We start from the raw sequence: 13,600 nt of genomic DNA on the forward strand, positions 1-13,600 counted from the left end.
TAGATCCCATATTGATATGTTTTGACGAACTTTTTTTATGAAAAAAAGGGATAAAAAATAGGATGAAAAAGCCGACCCGGGAGCACGGGTTTTTTCTCTTTCCAAAAGAGGCATGCCCGTGCTTCTTGCAAAAGCACGCCCGTGCCTCTCACGAAATCACAACTGTGCCTCTTGCGGAAGCAAAAAAAAACAGAAAAAATGTGTTTTTTTTTCGTTTCCAAGAGGCACGGCCGTGACTCTCGCGAAAGCACAACCGTGCCTCTCGTGGAAGGAAAAAAATAGAAAATGTGTTTTTTTCGGTTTCCGAGAGGCACGGCCGTGACTCTCGTGAAAGCACAACCGTGCCTCTCGCAGAAGAAAAAAAACAGAAAACGAGTTTTTTTTTCATTTCCGATAGGCACGGCCATGACTCTCGCGAAAGCACAACCGTGCCTCTCGTGGAAGAAAAAAATAATAGAAAACGCGTTTTTTTCCTCTTTCAAAGACACGGCCATGACTCTCGCGAAAGCACAACCGTGCCTCTCGCGGAAGCAAAACCGTGTCTCTTGCAGAAGGAAAAAAAAACGAAAATGCGTTTTTTTTTCATTTTCGAAAGGCACGGCCGTGACTCTCGCGAAAGCACAACCGTGCCTCTAGCGGAAGCAAAACCGTGTCTCTCGCGGAAGAAAAAAACAGAAAATATTTTTTTTCGTTTTCGAAAGGTATAGCCGTGACTCTCGCGAAAGCACAATCGTGCATTTCGCGGAAGCAAAATCGTGACTCTCGTGAAAGAAAAAAACACGTATTTTTTGCACAAAAGTTTTTTTTCGAATTTTTTTGATCTAAAAGCTAAGGAAGACCAGTAGAAAATCAAAATGTAAAAAAAACCGAAAAAAAACCCGTTTAAAAAGCCGAAAACGCATGCGGAAAAATAAAAAAATAAAATCTAAAGGAAGCGCAAAAAACGCAACACGTGACGAATGACTGAGAGCGCGCGATCCGAAAGAAGCACTCGTTAATTAGTTGCTCCAAAGCTACATGTGCTACTTACAAATTAGCCCAGCAGCACATGACGTGCTTGCGTATCCCGCACACTGGAGGCCCACGTACAGCGCTAGCACATCAGCCGACGGCACAAATGTATTTGCATTTACTATCTACCGTATACCCGCGAGACAATAGGCACGCACACATCGCAGCGCTAATACTGCACGCGCGAGATTCCGGCCTGCAGGCAGCTCGGCCACCAAACGTCCGTTCTCGGTGCTCTGCCGCTGCATTATATAGAGCCTATATAAGTTTAAGTCCTAGATTTGCATAGTTAATTCAAGGTTTCTACGCTATTTTTTGGGTGGTATGGTGTGTTCGTCAACTATTACATGCATGCGACGACTTCATCAATTTTAAAATCTGCGGTCTAAGTCTTTTGAAAGGGTTAACATTTACGTGCACATATTCATGGGGTGATCGTGCTTGCGCGTCGGCGCCTGTGTTCTTTACTGTTTTTTATTTATTTATTTGCAAACAAGTACTCACTGGGAACAGTCGACGTCGGGAGCGATGGTGAACGGCAGGGAGAGGCCGCAGTCGGCCGGCAAGTCGCGCGCAGCAGTCGCCTCGGCGCTGCCCTCTCCCGCGGCCGACTTGAGGCACTCGTACGCCTCCTGCCGGTCGGCCGTGGTGGCCGTGGCCGCCACGAGGCTGGACGCGCCGTCGCAGCAGTCGGCCGAGGGGTAGTCCTCCTCGCCCTGCAGAAACCCGAGGCACGGAGACAAGTCGGAGAGCATGCCGGAGCACGACATTGACATGTCTGCCTCGAGCTGTTGGAGCGCGAGAGCCAGCATGAGGAGGACGGCGAGGCTGCTGGCCTTCGCAAAGCTCCAGCTCCAGCTCATGGTTGCCTTGGCTCGACTGAGAGAAGAAGCTACCGATCGTTGATCAGCTAGTCCAGTTAATTTATTTAGTGGTGATTCTTGTATCGGTAGCTTATGTGATGTGCGTGCATGGGTATTTATGGGTGAGCTGGTGAGGTAGTATTGGAGAACACTACAAGTCTTGGGAAGAATTGTTAATTTTTTTTAACCTTAGTCTTGGGAAGATTAACAACCTTGGCAGATGAACACGTACGTTTCGCTCATTTCCATATCTCGTTCAACAACTTGTAGTTGTAAGCTTTTCTAGTTTCTAGATATAAACCACGTATGAGCTTCTCTCTTATTTTTTCTAAAGAGAGTGGTTTTCTATACCTAGCTCGGTGCACCCACGGTGCATCAACGCAAGAAAACATAGCAAAATATTTCAGAAAAAATCTAAAACTTTGTGAAAATGATTATGAACAAATGTTATGGATGCTTGCAAAGTTCGGTGGTCAGATAACATCCGACGAATTTTATACAAAATTACTCAAAATGTATGTGTATTGTTTGAGCAGAATTTGTAATTAGGTAATTTTGTGCGGGCGTTTCTTTCTTAGTTAGGGTTTTGTTTGCTCTGAGCTAGGAGGTTTTTTAAAATCTGATGGAACTAGGTATTCTAACCGAGCATGTGATGGCACTGTGAAAATTGTTTAAACTAATCTTTAGTTTTTCAGTATGTCCGTATTGTTTTGCAGGCAATATGTTATATTGCTCTCACGCGATTTTCATATTTGGGAACACCAAGTATAACCAGAGGCTAACACGTGCTTTATCGTGCCGTTCTTCACTAGTGACATTAACTCTTTTTTCTCTAGCAAAAAGTTGCTGGGATCAACTCCTTTTTCCCTATCAGGTTATTGTTCGTTTGTCTCGTTTTGCTTTTACCTATGCTGTCTTGGCTTTAATAATGTTTTAGCAGTGTTTCTATTTTCATTTGTATATCATGTTGGGTTGCTATTGAAGATTATATTTGTTCTGAAAGGAGAGTGGAGTTGTTTGGGGTGTGGTTGTAGTATCCTTACACGTTTTGGCTTTCATTCCAACACATAAAAAACCATGATTTAAACAAAAATGTTCACAACTTTCTAAAAGAATCAAAGGCTTAAAAAATTCATGAGTTCGTCAATCATTACATGTATGCGACGACTTCATCAATTTTAAGATTTGCGGTCTAAATCTTTTGAAAGTGCTCATACGGGTAACATTTACGTGCACATATTCATGGGGTGAGCGTGCTTGCGCGTCGGCTTCTGCGTTCTTTACTGTTTTTTTCTTTTCTTTTTTTTGCAAACAAGTACTCACTGGGAACAGTCGACGTCGGGGGAGATGGTGAATGGCAGGGAGATGCCGCAGTCGGCCGGCAAGTCGAGCGCAGCAGTCGCCTCGGCGCTGCCCTCTCCCGCGACCGACTTGAGGCACTCGCACGCGCCGTTCTTAACTCTTTTTTTCTCTAGCAACAAGTTTTTGGGATCAACACTTTTTTCTCTAGCAGGTTATTAGAGTAATTTGTTTCGTTTTGATTTTACCTATGTTGGCTTGGGTTTAATTATGTTTTAGCGGTGTTTCTATTTTCATTTGTCTATCATGTTGGGTCGCTTTGAAGATGATATTTGTTTTGAGAGGAGAGTGGGGTTGTTTGGTGCGTGGTTGTGGTTTCCTTGCATGTTTCGGCTTTGATCCCAACATGTAAAAAACCATGATTTTTACAAAAATATTTTTAAAAGTGAATTTCAAACAATGTTCACAAATTTTTTTAAACCAGAGACTTTATAAATGCACGTGAACTTAAAATATTCACGAGTTTCAACAAAATCATTGATTTTGCAAAATGTTAACGAATTTTAATAAATATTCATAATTAAAATGCAAGACATAAAAGAAGAAGAAAACATAATTTTTGAAGGAAAAAAACAAAAACAGGAAAACAATACCAATAAAAGGGGTGGGAAGCCTAAGCGAGTGGCTAGACGAGGAAGGAGAGTCCCTGCTGGCGCCAGGGGCATCTGGGAGTCTGCCAACGACAAATGCAAGGAGAAAAGTTGGTGTGCCTTCCTCTCTCTTCTTGGTTGTCTCCATAAGACCACGGCTAATAGTATAGCCAGTTGCTGGCTATATGATGTTGCTAAGTCATCGATAGTCAAGCTTACAGTCAACAAGTACTTCAGGTAGATATAAATATGTACTCCTTCTGTAAAGAGATATAAAAGCATTTAGATCACTACTTTACTAATGTAACCGCTCTTTTTTTACGGAGGGGGTACTACTTTATTTATATGGCCCACCTCACTCTCTCACATAGCGTCTAGAAGCACATGCTACAACTGGCTGTTAATTTGTAGCCCGCTCCTCTTCTATCTCCTTCAACTAAGCAAACATATAATATTTAATGTCTTATAGTCCACCTGCGTCACTTTATTGTATTTGCTCTCCGTAGTTGGAATCCTTGTTCGCCAAGTCTTGACTAGCGGGTTGTTCCGTAGGCTTTTAATATAACTCTATCTATGTCATAATATATCATAGTTTTTAGTTCGGGGTTATAATGAAAATGCCGTGATGCAAACAAACATGCAATTATGCCAAAAAGGCAAGCAAAAAGACTTAGAGAAGTGAGAAAAAGACTCTTTTTACACCACAAAAAGGCACTTGTATCAAACAAAGTAATAAGAAAGACAAAGAAAAGTGGGAAAAAGTCATTTCTATACAAAAAAGCACTTGTGTCAATGCCATAAGAAACCATACACCTTTTTTTAAAAGAACATAGAAACTTTATTCATTTGCAATAACAAGTACATCGTTAATGAGGAGAGGTATAATTTTGCTCAAAGGCTTCTCAAACCAGTTCAAAGATGAAGAAAATCTAGCTAACTTAGCAAGTTCATGTGCGACCCTATTTGCTTCTCTATTACAGTGCTCGGATTTAGTAATGGGAAAGTCACATGCTAAAAAATAACAATCGTCAAACACTGCCGCCGCTATACTAGATGACCGTCCTCCATTGTTCATGGTTTCGATGACCTCCATGTTATCTGAGTTAATAACCAAGCGGTTACAGCCCGCCCTTTGAGCAATAGATAGATCATATCTAAGTGCCATAGCTTCAGCCGTCAGAACGTCTATGCACCAATCAATTCTCCAATTCCCCCCGCAATGAATTTTCCTTTATCGTCTCTCAGAACTGCACCAGTTGTGCCCCTGAGCCGGTCATGATCAAAAGAGGCATCCACATTAAGTTTTACAAACCCCGTTGGAGGTTGGACCCAACCTCCTCTTTTCATCGTAGCCTTTGGTGATATAGCCAAAACATAGTTTAACATAATTGTACGAATTCCCATGGCGGTCTGGTTAGCATCTTGGGTTTTCTCCACCAAAAGGCACTTATATCACAAAAGGCACTTATGCCAAAGGGTGTGTAACTGCCATCATGCGTAGGAAATCGTCTCTCATAAAAGATAAATCTTTCGCTTGTTGATTATAGTGGACGTTGCCACGTTTTTTTTTTTGGCCTATTTGATTCTAGCGTAATGATATATTGTGTTTGGAAAGAAAAATGCTCAATCTTGTATGCAAGTTATGTTCTCGTGTATCAATTGATTGCGTTCCCGGGCTTTGTTAAAACAGGCACTACTCAAGGAGTCGTCGAACTTCTTGGCTCCAAGTTCCAGAAATACTACTCCCTCCGTTCCTAAATATAAGTCTTTGTAGAGGTTTTACTATAGACTACATATGAAGCAAAATGGATGAATCTACACTCTAAAATGCATCTACATACATCCATATGTGGTCCATAATGAAATATCTATAAAGACTTATATTTAGGAACGGATGGAGTAGATTACAAGGAAATTTACGTTTTGGTTTGGATGACGGGTGTGTGCGTTCCAAAAAGACTAGATTATGCCTGCGCGTGTGCGTATGTATGGGCGTGTTTGGTTGCCCGCACCGAGCCCAACCAGGCCCGCACGGGAAGGGAGAGGCCTGTTTGGTTGCCTGGTTTTCCTGTTGGGCCTGCATCGCACACTTCTCAAAGCAGCCCACAGCCTGGCTCGCTGGAAACCCTGGGATCGGCAGTTTCTCGCGAGCCAGGCTGAGTGCGGTGCGAGGTCGCACGGGCGGGAGCGAGGCGCGGGCGAGGGGGGATGGCGGGAGATGGAAATCCGGCGCGCCGTCCCAGCGCCAAATTAGCCTCACCCCCCTTTCACTCGCTCACCCATAGCCACCGCCCCCCTTTCTTTGCTACTGCCTCACCACCAGCGGCGGCTGCGATTTCAGATCTGCGCTATAGGCGACAACGATGGCGGAAGAGGCGGCAGCGTTTGCGGCGGATCTTGTGCTCCCCTTGCTGTTGGCCACCGTCTGGTCGACCTAGTCTGTGCCATGGCTCCCCCTATGTCGTCCTCGTCTCCGATGCAGGTAAGGAACACCCCCTCCCCCCTTTGTTAGCTCAGTGGTTAGGCCTTTAAGCTAGGTGTAGGATCGATTTCCCACTGAACGAACCATCGATGTCGACTATGTTATGGACGCACGGATGAGGCTGATAATCCAGGCAGCAGCACTGATTAGTGTGATTCAGGCATGGGTCATGTTCATGCACCAGAGAGTTGTTCGTCGTGCTGGGAGACCGTTGATCCGCTATGGTCCATTGTTTCCCCGGGAACAGGAGAGGATCCAAAATCTGAACTACATCTACAACTGCAACGACGTCGAGGCTCTGTGGATGCTTAGAATAAAAAGAGCACCATTTGCCAGGCTTGTCGAGACCTTCAGGAGCAGGGGCCTGTTACAAGATAGCATCAACACCAGTGTCGAAGAGCAAGTGGCCATGTTCCTCCATGTTGTTGGCCATAACCAGAGGTTCAGGGTCATTCACAACACATTCAGGAGATTATGGAGACCATCTCTAGGTACTTCAAGCAGGTGCTTTTTGCTGTTGGGGAGCTTAGAGGAGAGATGATCAGGAGACCATCTGGCCAGACTCCACCCAAGATTCGCAGAAGCCCAAGATGGTATCCATACTTCAAGGTGAGCATTGACAATATACACTTTTCATGGCTTGATATGCTTGTATTGTTCAAGTTCAGCACTAACACAGGCTAGTGATGCCATTTTCAGGACTGCATTGGGGCAATAGATGGTACTCGTGTCACTGCCAGAGTTCCTAGGTCACAGTCTGCAGCATACAGGGGAGGAAGCACTACACAAGCCAGAATGTGCTTGCTGCTGTTGACTTTGATCTGAAGTTCACATATGTGTTGGCTGGCTGGGAGGGGTCAGCGCATGATGCAAACATTCTCACTGACAGCATGAGTCGACCTGATGGGATCAACATCCCCGACAGCAAGTTCTACCTTGGAGATGCTGGCTATGCATGTCGGACGGGTATTCTTCCACCCTTCAGGAAAACAAGGTACCATCTCAACGAGTTCTCTGGTAGGAAATTTCCTAGGACTGCACAGGAGTTGTTTAATCTCAGACACTCCAGCCTTAGAGTAACTGTTGAGAGGGCATTTGGAGCTCTGAAGAATAGGTTTAAGATCCTGGATCAGAAGCCATTCCACCCATACTCCACTCAGGTTAAGCTAGTTCTTGCTTGTTGCATTCTGCATAACTGGATCCTCTAGTGGGGCTTTGATGAACACGTGCCTGAGGAGGAAGAGGTCGAGCCTGACGATGTTGTTAGCTCTGGCCATGGTGTGAAGGCATTTGACAATGATGCTTGGAAGAACAAAAGGTTGGAGTGAGCAAAGGCAATGTGGCTTAACAGAGGTCGGTGCAGGATTTGAAGAAGATGAAGAAGAAGAAGCAGCAGCAGAAGCACAGAAGAAGAGGAAGAAGAAGTAGCAGCAGCAGCAGCAGAAGCAGAAGAGGAAGATGAAGCAGCAACACCGATAAACTATCCCATATTTAGCCAATGGCTCTTAATAATTTAAACTGTCATTTGATTGTAGCTAGGATGAACTGTCATTTGTTTAACTAGCTGGCACTATGTTCAGATTGTGTGTGGTAAGGTCACCACTAGTTAGAAGTGATGACAACACCTTATGCAGGTTGCAACCAAACACCATGTCATATGTGCACCTAATGCAATGCGGGCAACCAAACGCTGGATTAAAAATGGTTGTCTAATGCAACTAGGGGCATGCAGGCAACCAAACTATGTGCATCTGGTTTTTTTTTTTGACCTGCATCCCCTCAAACCAGCTCAATAGAGCCAGACTCGCCGGCCCAGGCTGAATCGGCAATGTAACCAAATACGCCCTATGTGTGTGTGTTTGCGCGCATGCGTGTGTGTGCGCGTGCATGTAATAGGCTTTACTGCTTAGATTCATGCTTAAGGAAGCCTAGTAATTTTCTGTTGAGTCGTTTCTTATGTAAGGATGTCATTTGTTGGACAAGGCTCATTTATCCATCAGAAATGTTTAAGTTTCTCTAAATTTACCAAGAAAATATCAACATCTATTGTATCAAATCAATACCACTAGTTCTATCATTTTTTTAGCACAGTTCTACTCCCTCCGTCCGAAAATACTTGTCCTAAAAAGGATAAGATGGACGTATCTATAACTAAAATAAGTCTAGATATGACCATCTCGAGGACAAGTATTTTCGAACGGAGGGAGTATCATTTAGTATTTTCCTTTTCGTACTTGCAGGAGGTTGTAGATATTTTTTTTTATAAATTTGTTCACTTAATGCAATATAAATGAGCCTTATAAACCCGAATGGAGAAAGTACTCTATGACATTGTATGGTGTCAGTTAATTCAGATCAGAGGGAATAATAGGCATTGTTTAAAAGAAAAGCTATATGCATTTCGATCGAGGGGAAATGAAAGGTTTTCTTTCAGTATCACCGCTTGGCACGCTGTTGAAGCTTATGCACTTTTAAACGGCGTGCATGTGGATCTATAATACCTAAATAGTTGATCCTCACTAACTCTAATTCTCTTAACATGCAGCCCTCCACATCATCGAGTGTGCCACATCAACATTCACTAAACTATTTTGAACACATGCATAACCCAATTTAATTGTTCCATCTCCAATTAATAATCCATCGTACATGCATCCTCTTTTTTTTTGCGAAAAATACATGCATCCTCTTTGTTCACACACAATTGCTTTTGAAAATAATAGCTTTTGAACTACATCATGTCATTCATATAAATTCATCTAAAATTAATCTTTAAAACCCCGTAGTAACATCGTAAAAATTACAATTTGCATCCAGTGACACGACACTGAAAAAATAAATGAAAACTCAAGTTGTTCATGCAGTCCACCGTATTCCTTCGAAAACAATGTACTCACTGCATAAAACTGAAATTATGCGGTGTTCTCGATTTCCATATTATATGCAGACGCCTGAATTGAACCTTCAAACTGGGCTATGTACGACCAGACGGGCGGTGTGATAATAATAAGCAATACCAAACCAGCTATCAAAACAATTGGGCTATGTACGCACAGCGTGCATAGTGCATGCGGTCCGGCGTCGACTTCGAATTGATGAACCCCTCGAATTCCTTATAATCAACGCAATAAATAACCTCCTCCAAGCCCAGCTTCGCAGTTTGCAACCTTCTATAGAGGTCACAGGATGGCAGAACTGAGACATGTTGTATTAGTCAGACTCGGGTTGAGGTTCAGAATCAAGTTGCTCTTACACCGTTAGCCAAGGCTTTAAAAAAAAACACCCTGCCCCTATTTTGAAATGGAGGCAAAAACTTTGCCTCATCCATTAGTTAAGATAGAAAAGAGTTTGGTATAAGACACCCAACAAACACGGCATGCGGATTACTCGCGTGAAATAAAGGACCCTAGCTTCTTTGCGCCGGCGATGACCCAAAGGTTGGCCTCTGTAGAGATGGAGGAGAGCAAGATTGGCGGTGGAGCACTCTTATACTTAAACACTCTTGCGTTACGCTCGTTCCAAATCGTCCATGAGACGAGCATAGTGAGGGAGGCCTTGGCTTGGCGGTTCGGCGTACCATCGGCGCAGGTGCTAGCCCACCACTCGTCCACCGAGTTGAACAGGGGCCAAGCGGAAGTGTCAAGCCCGTGCATGAGGAATTTCTCAATGACCAAAGACCAAAGACGCCGGGTGTAGCGGCACTTATAGAAGAGGTGAGGTCCACACTCTTGCACCATGCTGCAAAGAGGACAGAGATCGCAATTTGGCCACCCACGCTTTGCCAATCTATCCGCCGTCCAAACTCTGTCTTGAAGGGCCAACCAAGCAAAAAATTTAACTTTGCAGGGTGCCCAAACCTTTCAAACCATTTTGTCCATGGGAGAAAGATCCATCCCTAGAAACTGCGCCCTATACGCGGAGACCGCCGAGTATTGCCCACAGGTAGTGTGTTTCCAAAGGATATCATCTTCGTTGAGCTCGTCCCCTATGAGCACATCCGGAGACTGCACCGGCAAATCATCTTGAGACTGACGAACATGTGGTTTTCTTTTCTTGCTGAACCTAGCATGCTGGACTTAGACTCTCACTCTTTGATGCTGCTCCTCGTCTCCTCCAACCGTGTGCCTGCTACCATTTCTTGTGCCAAAAACTACACCACACCTGTCCATTCCGAAGTCTGAACAGGACAGGACAGCGTCTTCTTTGCTTTGAATCCGACAGCTGTGGCATGAAGCTGGAGCATTCATTCTTCTCCTCAGATTCCGGTTCCCTGAGGATGCTGGCAGTTGAGGTTGTTTCGTTCCAGGCTAGCAAACCTCAGATCAGGCCCAACCTGCCAGGCATTGGCTTCCTGGATGGCCGGACGGAGTCGTGATCATCTTAGGCTGACAGTACTAGTAAAGATGGTGCCCTCTACAGTACATTTTTAACCCATCGACTAGCAAAAGAAATATGAGTTCGTAGTTTCCGATGTCGAGAGCTGTCGTTGCAGAAAAGAAACGCGAGCTCGTAATTCCCAATGAAGAGCCAACATTACGTGACCGTAGTCTGCTGCGACTAAAGGGCATCTCAATGGGCTTGTATGTTATTTTCTTGATAGATTTGGTCATGTCATCAACCAACAGACCATCACACAATTATTTCACACAACAGACCATCACACTGGCCTTCAGGATCGCTGGCTGAGAATAAAATCTGGATCTAACATTCAGAGGGGTGCCGCTGCTAGGTTGATGCTATGCCTAGTTCACGGTCCGTGGTTCTTATGTTGTTCTGCAGCACAACTCCTCTTTGAGTGTGAGTTGCAGCATAACTTTGTTTGTAGCAGCTGTTTCACACCCGCCGTGCTGCCGTTTGTGCAGTCTGTCATAAGCTCTTGCATGGTTGGTGCTTTGCTGGATAGATGTCCTAGCTCTGTAAGGTGTACTGCTGGAACTAGAAATGCATGCTTTGAATTCAGAATCAGAGGGGAGTGCCTAGATGTCAAAAATCTCTTATCATACTAGCATATACCGACAAATTCATAAAATTGTTAAATTCGGTATTTTTCTTAATGTCTTCTACCCCTATTCATAAGCACATGGCATTTAGCCAATGCGTCTAGTATTGTAAGACAATAAGTTTTGGGGGAACCAGCACAACCCTCTAGGGGTGGCTTATCTCATTATATATAATGGATGTGTTACAATACGTACATAAGTACAGAAGCTATACATAGTCTAACACCCTCCCTCAATCTTAGCCACTTTCTAAAGAACTGAGAAGGGTAAGATTGCGCCTACAAGCCTCAAATTGTGGTAGAGGTAAAGACTTAGTGAAGATGTCTGCAAGTTGATTCTTAGATGAGATAAACTTGAGCTGGAGTTGCTTCTGTGATACACGTTCCCGTACAAAGTGATAGTCAACTTCAATGTGTTTCGTTCGGGCATGAAATACTGGATTTGCAGAAAGGTATGTAGCACCAATGTTATCACACCAAAGAATAGGAGGCTGTGGTTGAGACAAACCCAACTCCTGAAGCAAAGACTGCACCCAAATAATCTCTGCAGTAGCATTAGCCACAACCTTGTACTCAGCTTCAGTACTGCTACGTGACACAGTAGCCTGTTTCCGAGCACTCCAGGCGATCAAATTAGGGCCAAAGAATACTGCATAACCCCCCGTGGATCGCCTGTCATCTGGGCTACCAGCCCAATCTGCATCAGAGAAGGCCGAAAGGACCCGAGAGGAAGTCGGCCGAATATGCATACCAAATGTCAGGGTGAACTGAACATAACGAAGAATGCGTTTAACAGCAGCCCAATGAGTATCTCTAGGAGCCTGAAGATACTGACAAACCCTGTTAACAGCATAAGAGATATCTGGTCTCGTGATCGTTAAGTACTGAAGTCCACCAACAATGCTCCTGTACTCTGTGGCATCCGCAGAAGACAAAAGCTCACCATCAACAGCTGTTATCTTGTCGGTAGACGACATGGGTGTGGTGGTCGGTTTGCACTTCAGCATGCCCGCTCTTTGTAACAACTCCAAGGAGTACTTCTTCTGCGAAAGGACAAGACCAGTAGCACGAGAAGTGACCTCAACTCCAAGAAAGTAGTGAAGCTTCCCAAGATCTTTGACTGCAAAATCAGCACCAAGAGAGCAGACAAGAGCATCAGCAGCATACTGAGAAGAGCTGACAAGGATAATATCATCGACATATACCAAAAGATACATAGTGACTTCTGGCTTCTGTAGAAGAAATAATGAAGTGTCAGCAGTGGACGGCACAAACCCATGAGCACGAAGGGCAGAGGCAAGGCGGGCATGCCAGGCACGAGGAGCTTGCTTCAAACCATATAGTGCTTTGGAGAGACGACAGATATAGTCAGGACGATCAGGATCAGAGAAACCAGGCGGCTGTTTCATATAAACCTCTTCCTCCAAAAATCCATGTAGAAAAGCATTCTGCACATCAAGTTGACGAAGTGACCAACCACGAGAAACAGCAATGGAGAGAAGAAGCCGAATAGTGGTAGGCTTGACGACAGGACTGAAGGTGTCCTCATAGTCAAGACCATGGCGCTGCCGAAAACCGCGAGCAACAAGTCGCGCTTTGTAACGCTCAATAGATCCATCCGAATGCTTCTTCACTTTGAATACCCATTTTGAGTCAATAACATTTACCCGTGGTGGTGGAGGAACGAGAGTCCATGTCTTGTTACGAAGGAGAGCATGAAACTCCTGCTCCATAGCCTCTCGCCAATGTGGAATGCGCAGGGCAGCCTGATAGGAGCGAGGCTCAGAAGATGGATCCGCAACAGCAGCAGCCAAACAAGCAGCCAACCAAGCAACCGTACCATCCTTACGTTCCTTAGGTTTGAAAATGCCACTGCGACTGCGTGTATGTGGTCGAGACACAGGAACCACCGAGGTCGACGGAGCAGCCTGCAACGGGCTGGAGGACGGCGACGTTGACGAGTCAGCCGGTGACGAGGAGCCAGACACAATAGCCTCGGGCTCGGTCGGCGAAGAAGGCCGGCCCACCGGCGAAACCGGCAGAGCAGACGAAGCAGCTGGCGACGCCGGCGTCACAGACCGGGCCGATGGCGAGCCCGGCATAGTGGGCCGTGGCGCGGCCGGTGTCGCGGGCCGATCCGCGGATGAAGGCGACGTGAGGACGGCGTCGCGGACCCGAGCTGCAGGCGAAGACGGCGTGACGGGCCGAGCCGTGGGCGAAGATGGCATGATAGGCCGAGCCGCTGAAGACTCGGCGGCCGCTGGCGAAGAGGGCCGAGCCGCTGGAGACTCGGCGG

At 45.3% G+C, this 13,600-nt stretch overlaps 1 protein-coding gene across 1 annotated transcript; it reads right to left on the reverse strand.

Annotated features, from left to right (window-relative positions):
- Positions 1-766: 766 nt before the first annotated feature.
- On the reverse strand, positions 767-1,895 carry LOC119335407 (non-specific lipid-transfer protein 4.1-like). Its single transcript, XM_037607543.1, has 2 exons — positions 1,516-1,895; positions 767-1,253 (listed from the first exon to the last, which is right to left on the reverse strand). The coding sequence occupies exons 1-2, from the start codon at positions 1,872-1,874 to the stop codon at positions 1,181-1,183; spliced, it is 432 nt and encodes a 143-aa protein (XP_037463440.1). The 5' UTR covers positions 1,875-1,895; the 3' UTR covers positions 767-1,180.
- Between the last annotated feature and the right edge of the window lie 11,705 nt (positions 1,896-13,600).

The sequence above is a fragment of the Triticum dicoccoides genome, chromosome 7B, assembly GCF_002162155.2.
Source record: "Triticum dicoccoides isolate Atlit2015 ecotype Zavitan chromosome 7B, WEW_v2.0, whole genome shotgun sequence".
NCBI classification, from domain to species: Eukaryota; Viridiplantae; Streptophyta; class Magnoliopsida; order Poales; family Poaceae; genus Triticum; species Triticum dicoccoides.